At 34.6% G+C, this 14,073-nt stretch overlaps 1 protein-coding gene across 1 annotated transcript; it reads right to left on the reverse strand.

The window, feature by feature from the left end:
- Window positions 1-8,574: 8,574 nt before the first annotated feature.
- Window positions 8,575-9,639, reverse strand: LOC111392932. Its single transcript, XM_023018343.1, has 2 exons — window positions 9,159-9,639; window positions 8,575-8,906 (listed from the first exon to the last, which is right to left on the reverse strand). The coding sequence occupies exons 1-2, from the start codon at window positions 9,637-9,639 to the stop codon at window positions 8,575-8,577; spliced, it is 813 nt and encodes a 270-aa protein (XP_022874111.1).
- Between the last annotated feature and the right edge of the window lie 4,434 nt (window positions 9,640-14,073).

Raw genomic sequence — 14,073 nt, forward strand, 5'->3', positions numbered from 1 at the left:
GTCCAATCAACTTTGGACATAAATACTTTTATATATAATTAATGCAATTAAATGGCAGATCTATTATTTAATTAATAGACAATTAAATAAATAATAGAGTCCGTAGATTCAAATATTTGTAATTTGTTAATCACAAGGAGTTGTGATTGTGAGATACAAATTACATCTGATTGAATCTTAAATCATCCGTGGTCGTAAGTAATAACGAGATACGGATATCGTTATTACGGATAGACCATCACGTGTGGCATTTCTTACTTGTCAAGTAAGTAGTTGATCTCACAAGCTAAAGTGTGGTGACACTTAAATGAACACGTGGATATTTTTGTTATAGAACAAAATATTGGAGACCCGTCGAGAGATTCCACATGGATAACTATCTGAGTGTCAGTGGTTAATTTCTAACGTTCGGTAGTGGAATTGGTCCTTCGACTTGAGGTCGTCATAGTACCTTATATGAGGACAGTCATACTTTGGCGGTGTTGGATGTTGTTCTGAAAAGGGTCGCTAATACGATATCGCTCGGGTACGTCAAGAATCGTATAAAGGTTGTGATTGATCAATAAAGGATTCGTCACTCTTAGATAATAGGAGATTATGATCTGCGTTTCATTCAATTAAGTCGATGATGAAATCCTTGGCCAAGGTGTACTCATAAGTCAAAAAGGAGTTTTCAACTTATATTGACTTAATAGTGGAGTGAAAGATATGATCGATGATTGAGATTGACACAATTCCATATCTCGTAATTGATCGGATCATATATTGACGAAGGGATTATAGTTTCACGGTAAACGAACGAATTTGGTTTTATCATACCACGTGACATTTTCCGTCACATGTATTGCCCTGAGACATTGCTACATGTCAATCAGGGACGGCGAGTGTGAATTGACGATAAATTAAAATGGTATTTTAATTTATCAATTTTGATTAGATCAAAATAATATTTCACGTCGTTAGCTATCGTGGTCGGAAACCAAATGGGTCGCACACAAAAGAGAATTGAAGGATTGCAAATTGCCAATTGGTTAATTTAACAATCGTTGGATAAATTCATTAATTGGATTTGTTATTTATATTCCCGAATTAATTAATTGGATTAATTAATTCACAGACCGGGTTTAATTAATTGGATTAATTAAATATTGGATCGGACCGGGTCGAGCCCGTTTGAGTTTATATAAATACATAGTTAGGGTTTGAGGTCCATATGATTTTTCATTATTCTTGCTGGCATAAGAGAAAACCCTAGAAGCTGCAATCTTATTCTCTGTGTGGATCACCGTTGGAGGCTGGACAATTGGACAGCTGTGGTGGCGAATCAAGGTTGATGGAACGAAAAGAAAAGCAAAAAGATTACAGATCTGGAAAAGGTACAATCTTATCACAATTTCTAACTAAACACAAAGGCGATTCTTGGTGGAAATCGAAAATTATTTTAAATTCCACTGTGCATGTATAAGTAGATTCCCAACAAATATCATTACCGGTGTTGGATTGTACAGAGTTCATATTTCTATAGAGTTCATATGAGTTGAATGGAATATCAAGACCAAAGGCATTATTTAACCGTGACTATAAGTTTGTGACTGTATTCACATAAAAGTGGTTATGTATAGTTTACATAGTATGTGCATTTGAAGATTATGAGCAAAGTCATCTGATCTTGTAAAATTAATAATTTGTGCATTAAATTGTTATTGTGATCTTTTAATTTTGTGCTAATTGTTATAAATATGACTTATTATGATGTCTAATTGTGATGTAAATTATTATTTAATTGTGATATCTAAGTTTATGTGACAGTGACTTCAATTCGTGTAAATAGGATTATCTATAGTTTATGTAGTATGTACATTTGAAGAATATGAAAAATATTACCTGACCTTGGAAAATTAGCAATTCCCATGTTAAATTGTGACTGGTATCTATTAATTTGTGACCAATTAATAAGTGTTATTGTGATCTATTACTTTGTTACTTATTAATGTGACACTACACCAAAAAAGGGCTTTTGTAATAGTCAAAAAATCCGGCAAAAGGTCATTTGCAGCGTTTCAGCGTGTGTTGTGGGGATCGATGTTCCTGTTGATGGAAGAGATACAGCAACGTTTTTTAAACGTTGATGTTAACTCTTTTGCAACGTTTTTTAAAAGTTGTCTTTTCTTATCATTTGGTTTTGGCAACATTTTAAAAATGTTGTCGTTGGTCGTTTTTTATATTTTTTAAAATTAATTCGCATTTTTTATATATGCTTACTACATTATTGAAAATCCTGTGTTTTGATCCAACAATTTGAATAATAAACTTTATTAATTCACATAATAAATTTGTAAACACTTTCTATTTTCCAAAATAAAATTCATACATGTACCATGAAAATATAATTAGTAGACCACAAAAAAAAAAAAAATTATGAGACCACAAAACATTATAACAAACGAGATTTTCAAAAGGAGCATTGTATATTCAATATTATACACAACTCATTAAAATGGTTGCTGTGCCCACAACACGATAAATCGTTCTCTCAAATATACTTTATATTAGTTGGGGTGCCTTACCATTTCTTGCTGGCCTAGATTGAGACTTGTGGGCTTGATCTGTTTTAGAATTATTTTCGGGTTATAAATCGTGCTTTTGAGGAAACATGCCTTTGCCTCTTAAATGGTTGAGGTTCAACCATACACGTGGCTTCACTCTCACCCTTGGATGGTTGACTGATCAGATACTTACTTGGTTTTGGCCCCAATTCTAGATCATTTAATCTCTTTCAACTCTTCGTCTCTCTGCCTTGCTCTCTGAGTGATAGATTAGGGTTCTTGGTCACTGTAATTCATATGATCTTGATGATTTCTCAATCTGTAATCCTTAGTGATGATTTCTGATTGTGTTGTGTAGTATGTTAACGATTGAGAGTGAGTGGATTACATTTTAGAATAGAGGCGAAAGAATATTCGAAGAAACCTTTGGTTTCTTCGTACATGGTGTACTGTTCTTGGTTGATACTTAGTGGATCTTGAACTGTATCACCTGTTGGTGATGCTCAACGGGTGATTAGGTCGTAAGACCGAACATTCGGGCCCTTTTAGGGCAAAAAGATATCTTTGTGTTCGATTCATTTATCTTTTCTGCAAATCTAATTTTTCTGTAAAGCGATTTATTTTTGAGACTAAACAATCCTTCGACTTAACAAGTGGTATCAGAGCCACTATTTTTCTGAAAAGAACTTTTTCGAACAGTTTTTTTTTTTATTCTTTGGAATCTTAGATCTGGTGATTTCTGGAAAATCATTTTCTGTTGGTTCTTGAAAGCTGAAATCTTAATTTTCTTTATGACTCGTTTCAACTCGTTCTAACTCAGTTCTGACTCTGTTTGATCTGTTGTTCTTTGTACTGGGTTGTGCGAGTTGAGTTGACTCGGTTCGGGTTGTGGTGGGTTCTTGACTCACTACTGAGTTCACACTGAGTTCGTGTAATGACCCAAATCTTTTGAAATTTAAAAGGTTAAGTCGTTACTAAAAGATACTTTTCAAAAAAATGGATTTATGATAAAGTTATCAAAGTATAATTTACATGCAATATCCAGATTGTACGAAATTCAACCTTAGAACTAAATTACTCTATGTACCCATGCGGTACATGAAAACTACCATGCACTAAATAATTGATAAAATGACACAATTAATTATAAAGAAAGTAAATAAAAGATGTCTAAATATTTAAAATTTATGCCTAAACAAATTTGACGTCTCACTAATCATAACCTAAGTAATATAGAGATCAACTCATTTATTTATAATAAATTGAATTGATTAACCTGTAATCAATATCTTTACAATAATAATTAAAAATCTAGTCTCAACAAAATGATTGATGCGCTAATTAATAAAACATGTCAAAGACTTTTCACTAATGGCAAAATTTACACCCAACTACAATTTTTTATTCTTTTTTTTTATTTCTGTTCACGTATGACGTCACTGTTCATCGTGAACAATAATTACTGTTCACTCATTATTTTATTTTATTATTATTTTTTCACATCCTATTTATACTTATGGAGTGAGTAGAAAACGTGACATCACTTTCACCCAATTAATACCATCAATTTGGGTCTCATTAATTACACATGCATGGCCTCAATCAATTACCCATCTTGAAAAGAAACAACTTGACGTACAGTACACCCAAAATTCTCAATTCATGTGATAAGATCAACCATACTCTATTAAATGTTATTCTGAATAATTGATTGTGAATAAAGTTTTGGTTCCACCAATATAAAATAATGAAAATAAACCATAAAAACATATCAAAAAAAAAACTGTATCCCAAATCTTGAATCACAGATTCACATAATAATAAAATTAAAACAAAAGCTAAAAATAAAATCTTTGGTCACGTTACGCTAGATTTGATTTATTATCCCAAATATCTTGGCACTACGACTGCACCACACCGCCAGCCAACCAACAACCCGATCTAACCGGGAAAAGGGTGAGTACATGGGAATACTCAGTAGGGTACGAGTAATTGTGCAATCCCAATTAAAAGTATTAAATCACACATCAAAATAATCATACCGTCATATCATATCTTTAGAACTGGTAAGAGTTCATATCATATCATATCTTTGGTACCGGATGGCCATAACATACATATCATAATCATATTATATCACATCATAACTTTCATAAGTATAACATTTATCAACATGAAGAAATAATTTAAATGGGAGGAACCACTTGCATCTCGTAATCCTACCTTGATTTAAGTTTTGGAGGACAAAACAATAAAATCTTGTTCTTCTTTCTTTTCTACCTCTGCTATGTTTTCTGTGCTTGCATATAATTTTTGTGTGTGTCCCCTTCATTATACATGTATCTATATACCTAGTCAATAATAACCTACCCTCAAGAGTTGTTATGTAGTGGGAGACGTGTGCTTAATTGGATAAAATTGAGGAAAAAGAACCTGAAACAAATCTAAACAAAAAGATTTCTACATGTGTCAATTTGAAATCTCCAATTAAGACCTTCGCATACATGTGATGTCACCCACATTCATTCAAAGTCTAACTAAGGTAAGATAAAGTATAATAAATAAATATATAAAAAGATAAAACAAAAGTGGAATAACTTCTCTCTCTCTCTCTCTCACGTGAATAACAATTCAAATCCATAAATCAATAATAATAAAATAATAATTTAAGGTTATATCTTCCAACGTCGATAACTTAGACTCTGCTAATCCAAATTAACTTTTTCTCGAGCCTAAAATGCGTCTTTAATTATGATTTATCCAACAAGCCCAATATCCGTAAACCTATTATCGTCCCGTCAAAATCTACATTTTAAGCCCAATAAAATTAAAATTTACCTTATATATACATTAGTCCCTAAACTTTCAAAATATTAAAATATAGCATAAAAAATTAAATTATATTCTATAAAATTTTGGGACATTACAATCTCCCCTCCTTAAATATTTTTGTCCTCGAAAATTTACCTTGGTTAATCGAAGAGCTCTGGGTACTTGGTTCTAAGCTCCTCTTCTTTCTCCCAGGTTGACTTATCAAGTCCATGATTTTGCCACTGGACCTTGACTAAGGAAACCTCTTTGTTTTTGAGTTAATGTAGCTTTCTGTCCAAAATCATCATCGGGGTTTCTTCATATGATAAGTCCTTTTGTACATCCAAAGTCTGATAACTTATTACATGATTGGGGTCATGAATATATTTTCAGAGCATCGATATATGAAACACATTATGCACTGCTGCAAGTTCAGGGAGTAAGGCAAGTCAGTAAGCCATAACTTCAATCCTTTCAAGGATTTCGAAAGGTCCAATAAATCGCAGTCTCAACTTTCCCTTCTTGCCAAATCTCAATACGCCCTTCATGGGTGCTACTTTAAGGAAAACTTTGTCGCCCACACTAAATTCCAAATCATTTCTCCTACGATCTACATAACTCTTCTGTCGGTCTTGTGTAGTCTTTATTATGGCTCTAATCTTGTCAACTGTCCCAACTGTTCGGCCAATAATTTCAGGACCTAAAATTCTATTCTCTCCAACCTCATCCCAATGGATAGGGGATCTGCACTTCCTATCATAAAGAGCTTCATATGGTGCCATACCTATAGTGGCTTGTAAGCTATTGTTGTAAGCAAACTCCACTAAAGGTAGGTGTGTCTCCCAACGACCCCCAAGATCCAAAACACGTGCCCTCAACATATCCTCAAGGGTCTGAATGGTTATTTCTGACTGCCCATATATCTGTGGATGATAAGCAGTACTAAACTTTAGTTTCGTTCCCATGGCTATCTGCAAACTTTTCCAAAATTTAGACTTGAACCTCGGATCTCTATCTGAAATAATAGTGACTGGAACTCCATGCAATCTAACTATCTCTTTGATGTATAGTTGTGCAAACTGTTCCATGTTGAAGTTTACCTTGATTGGTAGAAAATGGGCTGACTTTGTCAAATGATCAACCACTACCCAGATAGCATTGTGACCTTTTACTGTCCTTGGGAGGCCTACCACAAAGTTCATCGTTATGTGTTCCCACTTCCATTCTAGAATATCCAACGGTTTCAGTAGCCCTGATGGTCTTTGGTATTCTGCCTTGACCTACTGGCAGATAATACATTTTTCAATAAATTGACGAATTCCTCTCTTCATATTTCTCCACCAAAATGTATCTCGGAGATCTCGATACATTTTCATACTACTTGGATGTGCTTAATGCGGGGAAGAGTGAGCCTCTTCCAGTATCTCATTTCTTATACTTTCATCTTTAGGTACACATAACCTTCCTTTGAAAGTCAAGGCGTTATCTGCAGACATTTCAAATCCCCTACATTTGTTTGTGCCAACCTCAGCCTTTATCTTCTGTAGGAATGGATCCTTATTCTGTGCCTCCTTGATTCGATCCCGAAGAGTAGATCGAATTACAAACGCTCTTACTCTTGCTGTAGTCTGAGTCGGTGGCGTGATAACTTCCAATCTCAATTTCTTGAAGTCTCTTATCAAGTGTTTCTGTACTGTGGGCGGAACTATTAACTGTGATCCTGTCTTTCTGCTTAGGGCATCTGCAACTACGTTATCCTTACCCGGATGGTAATGAATCGGGCAGTCGTAATCTTTTACTAGTTCCAACCATCTCCTCTACCTCATATTCAGTTCCTTCTGTTTGAAGAAATATTTAAGACTCTTGTGGTCTGTATAAATTTCACACTTCCCACCATAGAGATAATGATGCCATATCTTTAAGGCATGAACTACCGCTGCAAGCTACAAGTCGTGTGTTGGATAGTTTTGTTCATACTGCTTCAGCTGTCTCGGGGCATAAGCAACCACTTTTCCATGCTGCATAAGTACACAACCCAAACCATGCTTTGAGGCATAGCTATAGATCACAAATCCCTCTGAACCTTCAGGTATCGTCAATACGAGAGCTAAGACTAGCCTCTGCTTGAGTTCTTGAAAACATTTTTCACATTTTTCCGTCCACTGAAACTTCACACCTTTTCTTGTTAACTGAGTCATTGGTCCTACTATTTTTGAGAAGCCTTTAATGAATCTTCTGTAATAGCCAGCCAATCCTAAGAAACTACAGACTTCACCCACACTGGTCGGACTTGGCCAATTTGTTATTCCTTCCACTTTAGCAGGATCTACTTCGATTTCTTGGGCGATAACCACATGACCAAGGAAACCTATGCGATCAAGCCAAAATTCACACTTCTTGAATTTAGCATATAATTTCTCCTTCCTCAAAGTCTCAAGTACTATTCGGAGTTGTTCCTCATGCTGCTTCTTATCTTTGGAGTACACGAGTATGTCATTAATAAATACTATGACAAACTGATCTAAGTACTGATGGAACACTTTGTTCATGAGATCCATAATACAGCCGGAGCATTGGTCAAACCAAAAGGCATGACAGTGAATTCATAATGCCCACACCAAGTCCTGAAAGATGTTTTCGATATATCGCTTGCCCTGATTTTCAGTTGATGATACCTTGACCTCAAGTCGATCTTTGAAAACACCGAAGCACCCCCTAACTGGTCAAACAAATCTTCTATTCTTAGCAACGGATACTTATTTTTGATGGTTAGATGGTTCAATTCTCGATAATCAATGCACATCCTCATACTCTCATCCTTCTTCTTGACAAAAAGTACAGGAGCTCCCCAAGGAGATACACTCGGTCGAATGAAATCTTTCTCCAGCAATTCTTCCAATTGCAACTTCAATTCTTGAAGTTCTTTCGGTGCCATTCTACACGGGGCCTTAGATACTGGAACTGCTCCAGGGATTAAATCAATTGTAAACTCCACTTGCCTACTTGGTGGAATGCCTGGCAAAGCTTCTGGGAACACATTTACAAAGTTTCGCACGATATTAATATCATTCACAGTCATTTCTGTATGTTGAGAACCGATAATGTTAACCAAGAATCCCTAGCATGACTCCTTTCTTAACATCTTCTCCGCTTGTATAGCTGATATAAGATGAGGTAGGGACTTGAACTTTGCTCCAAAGTAACGGAACTCTTTCTCTCACGGTCTATGAAATAGCACTTCTTTTTCATGACATCGAATGCTTGCATGATTAAGTCCTAACCAATCCATGCCCAAGATAACATCAAAATCTTTCATTTCCAAGAGGTATAAGTCTACCTCCAATATTTTCCCATCAATCTCTAACTTCATAGACTTAGTCATCTGGTTTGTGCAAAGAGTTTTTCCTGACAGAATGCTAACCTCTAATTCATTATTTGTTCTCACAGATGCAAAGTTGGACCTGGCGACGAAGGATGCAGATATAAAAGAATTGGTTGCCCCCGAATCAAAAAGTATGTAAGCAAGCACATTGGATAATAACAGAATACCTATTTTTGTAATTATAGTATTAGACTAGCAACCAAAGGACAGAAATGAAACGATGTTTAGTCCTAGGTAAAAAGAACATAGGCAGGTATGTTAAAAAAAATTAATAAATACCTGCTATCACATTCGGATCCTGCTCCGCCTCATGCTGATTCAGTGTGAAAACTCGGGCCTTTCCTTTCTTGTTTGGTCTTGATCATCATCCTTCTTCTTTGGAGGCTCTAGACAGTTGAGAACGATGTGTCTGGGCTTACCACACCTAAAGCACACGTTCTTCCCGAACCAACATTCACCCATGTGGAGTTTATTACACTTAGGATAGGGGGTAATACTTCCACTCGTCCCACCAATGCGAATTCCTGTGCTTGGCCTTTTATTCTGCCAGTTGTGTATGTTCTTACTTTGATCACTCCACTTCCTTTTCCCCAACGACTCCTTGCTCTGTTGGGCATACTGTTTAAATGAGGTCCTCTGATATGAAATAGCATGAGTCCTCTCCAACATTTCACGATATGAGGTGAAACGATGGGACATAATGATCATGCCGATCTCAGGGCGCAGTCCATTCTCGAACCTCCTAATCTTCTTAACTTCTGTATCCACCAAGTGCGGGGCATACCTTGAGAGCTGCTCAAATTGTCTTTCATAATCAGTAAGTGACATGTTCCCCTGTCTGAGCTGCAGAAATTCTGATTCCTTGAAGTCCGTCAAAGCCTGTGGGACATTTTTTGCCATCACTTTGTCTTTAAACTACTCCCAAGTCAGATTACGTTGCTGCTCTTCCGTCCTTGTACGTGAAACAGATTCCCACCAATGACCAGCTACTCCAATCAATATAAATTCTACGCATAGTACTTTCTGTGCATCCGTACAAGCAATGTGTCGAAATATGCGCTTCAGGCCTCTTATCCACTCTTCGATAACCAGTGGTTCAGAATTACCGTCGAAAGTGGAAGGCTTGTACCTACGAAACTACTCAACCACTGAGACAGCTCCAGGGGTAAATGCGATGCATTCTACTGCGGCGGTGCATTTTGTGGTGGAGGTGCTTGATTTTGCCTACTCAACTCTTGTACCGCTCGTAGTAAATCGCACATCAAATTTGTATGAAAAGGTGTTGCCATTTCCTAAAATTTAATATGAAGTTATGATCACATTTCAGCACTAAGTCTATCATGTTATACTTATTTTTATCGTAATACATATCATCAATTTAGTGGGAAAATAAAGTGCATGTCTTAAAGATTTAGAAGTAGGCAATCTAAATTATTGAAATTATTGAAAACATCTAAGTGCATTTTCTTACCCTTTTACATACCTTAGAGTCGTTGGAGGGTGGCCGATTGGTGGTTGTTGAGTGCCAAAGATCATTCACATATTTAATAACTTTAAATTGACATTATCATTAAATTCATAAATCTTTTGAGAAAAAAAATATTAACCTTTAACAAACATTATGCAAAGAAACGAGTAAACAAATAAACATTTTATTATACATAACATTTAAAACATGAAAAATTCAATATTTATATAACATCACGCATTTTTTTTATAATATATGAATATTTAAATTTGACTGTTCATGTGAACAGTTTAAGACACTGTTCACCGTGAACAGTGATCGTCACTGTTCACTGTCCATGCACAGATTTATTTATTTTTTTACTCGAATTATTTTAAAATACATATGGGTCTACAGGAAATTAAACCTATGCTCTGATACCAAATTGTAACGACCCAAATCTTTTGAAATTTAAAAGGTTAAGTCGTTACTAAAAGATTCTTTTAAAAAAAATGGATTTATGACAAAGGTATCAAAGTATAATTTACATGCAATATCCAGATTGTACGAAATTCAACCTTAGAACTAAATTACTCTATGTACCCATGTGGTGCATGAAAACTACCATGCACTAAATAATTGATAAAATAACACAATTAATTATAAAGAAAGTAAATAAAAGATGTCTAAATATTTAAAATTTACACATAAACAAATTTGACGTCTCACTAATCATAACCTAAGTAATATAGAGATCAACTCATTTATTTATAATAAATTGAATTGATTAACCTGTAATCAGTATCTTTACAATAATAATTAAAAATCTAGCCTTGACAAAATGATTGATACGCAAATTAATAAAACATGTCAAAGACTTTTCACTAATGGTAAAATTTACACCCTACTACAATTTTTAATTCTTTTTTTTTTAATTTCTGTTCACGTGAACAGTACTGTTCACGTATGACGTCACTGTTCATCGTGAATAGTAATTACTGTTCACTCATTATTTTATTTTATTATTATTTTTTTCACATCCTATTTATACTTATGCAGTGAGTAGAAAACGTGACATCACTTTCACCCAATTAATACCATCAATTTGGGTCTCATTAATTACACATACATGGCCTCAATCAATTACCCATCTTGAAAAGAAACAACTTTACGTACAGTACACCCAAAATTCTCAATTCATGTGATAAGATCAACCATACTCTATTATATGTTATTCTGAATAATTGATTGTGAATAAAGTTTTGGTTCCACCAATATAAAATAATGAAAATAAACCATAAAAACATATAAAAAAAAAATGTATCCCAAATCTTGAATCACAGATTCACATAATAATAAAATTAAAACAAAAGCTAAAAATAAAATCTTTGGTCACGTTACGCTGGATTTGATTTATTATCCCAAATATCTTGGCACTACGACTGCACCACATCGCCAGCCAACCGACGACCCGGTCTAACCTGTGAGGAGTAGGGAAAAGGGTGAGTACATGGGAATACTCAGTAGGATACGAGTAATTGTGCAATCCCAATTAAAAGTATTAAATCACGCATTAAAGTAATCATACCGTCATATCATATCTTTAGAACCGGTAAGAGCTCATATCATATCATAGCTTTGGTACCGGATGGCCATAACATACATATCATAATCATATTATATCACATCATAACTTTCATAAGTATAACATTTATCAACAAGAAGAAATAATTTAAATGGGACAAACCACTTGCATCTCGTAATCCTACCTTGATTTAAGTTTTGGAGGACAAAACAATAAAATCTCATTCTTCTTTCTTTTCTACTTCTGCTGTGTCTTCTATGCTTGCATATAATTTTTGTGTGTGTCCCCTTCATTATACATGTATCTATATACCTAGATAATAATAACATACCCTCAAGAGTTGTTACGTAGTGGGAGACGTGTGCTTAATTGGATAAAGTTGAGGAAAAAGAATCTGAAACAAACCTAAACAAAAAGATTTCTACATGTGTCAATTTGAAATCTCCAATTAAGACCTTCGCAGACACGTGACATCACCTACATTCATTCAAAGTCTAACTAAGGTAAGATAAAGTAGAATAAATAAATATATAAAAAGATAAAACAAAAGTGGAATAACTTTTCTCTCTCTCACTCACGTGAATAAAAATTCAAATCCATAAATCAATAATAATAAAATAATAATTTAAGATTATATCTTCCAACGTTAATAACTTAGGCTTCGCTAATCCAAATTAACTTTTTCTTGAGCCTAAAATGCGTCTTTAATTACGATCTATCCAACAAGCCCAATATCCGTATACTTATTATCATCCCGTCAAAATCTACCTTTTAAGCCCAATAAAATTAAAATTTACCTTATATATACATTAGTCTCTAAACTTTCAAAACATTAAAATATAGCATAAAAAAATTAAATTATATTCTATGAAATTTCGGGAATTACAGTTCTGGTGACTCGTTGGCTTCTTGAACCTGCATTGCTCCTCTTATTTCGGTTCTGACACTTCATTACTGTTTCCTATACTCTAAAACATTAAGTTTTAGACTCTAGTATTTTCTGGAACCCCCTTTATTAAACTGCAGTTGTAATCTGTTTAGAGTTTCTTTGGTCATTAAGGTAAGTAATCTTTCACTGCTTACCTTTATCCAAGATCTCCTGCGAGGATCTGGGAATCTGAGGAAGTAGTGGTTATAAGGATTACCACTCCTTAGACCACTCTTAAACTGACCTTCAGTTCCTACTTTTTTGAATTAAATTGTGTATTGCATGATAGGAAGACACAATTATATATATTCTGCCTTATCAATTATGTCACATTTTTTGATCAATCAAAATAAAATACCTAAATTAATATGCACTGTGTGCTGTATAAATTTTGTGTACACATATTTGTCATCATGTCCACATCTCAAAAATTTGAAGTTGAGAGATGGAATGGTACTGGAGACTTCAGTCTCTGGCACCAAAAACTGAGGGCATTATTGCTGCAGTAGAGATGTGCTACAGCCATTGATGGTAATGGGCTTACAGAAACTAGTGCCTATAGGAGATAGGAGTTAGATGATACTACATGGAGCACAATTTTCTTGCACTTATCTGATAGTGTAATTAGGAAAGTTGGAGAAACTACTTCTGCTTAGGCCCTTTGGATAGAAACATTATATCTAACTAGAACTATGCCTAATAAATGCTACCTTCTTAGGCAATTCTATAATTTCAAATTTGATCCTACTTCAAATCTGGAAGATAACTTTAATAGATTCACAAAATTGATACAGGACTTGACTAATTGTGATGAAGAAATTTCTGATGATCAACAAGCTGTGGCATTGTTAATTTCACTAAGTGATAAGTATAGAGACATTAGAAATGCATTAGAATATGGGGAGCAAGAACTTACCATTGATAGAATAACCTCAGCCCTGAGAAATAGAGAACTAGAAATAAAATCTGAGTCTAAAGACTCAAGGTATGGTGAGGGGTTATTCATAAAGGAGAAACAGAACCAAAATAAAAAAAATATCCCTTAAATCAAAATTTAAATAAGAAAGGGAAAACTCAATTCTCCAGATTTAAGGGAAACAATAAAAATCAATGGAAAACTAAAAACCAACTGAGGAAATGTTTTTACTGTGATAAAACTGGCCATGTAATAAAAGACTGCTTCAAGAAAATCTCAGATATGAAAGAGAATGCTAATACTAAGGGATCTGCAGCTGTAGCCTGCAGAGATGAATCTGATATTCAAGGGGTTGTTTTAGTAACAACCACCAGAAGGGACCCAAATGAATGGGTCCTTGACTCTGGCTGCACCTTTCACATGTGTCCCACAAAAGAATGTTTCTCTGAATTTGTTGA

Source organism: Olea europaea, unplaced genomic scaffold (genome assembly GCF_002742605.1).
Source record: "Olea europaea var. sylvestris unplaced genomic scaffold, O_europaea_v1 scaffold997, whole genome shotgun sequence".
In the NCBI taxonomy this organism is placed as follows: Eukaryota; Viridiplantae; Streptophyta; class Magnoliopsida; order Lamiales; family Oleaceae; genus Olea; species Olea europaea.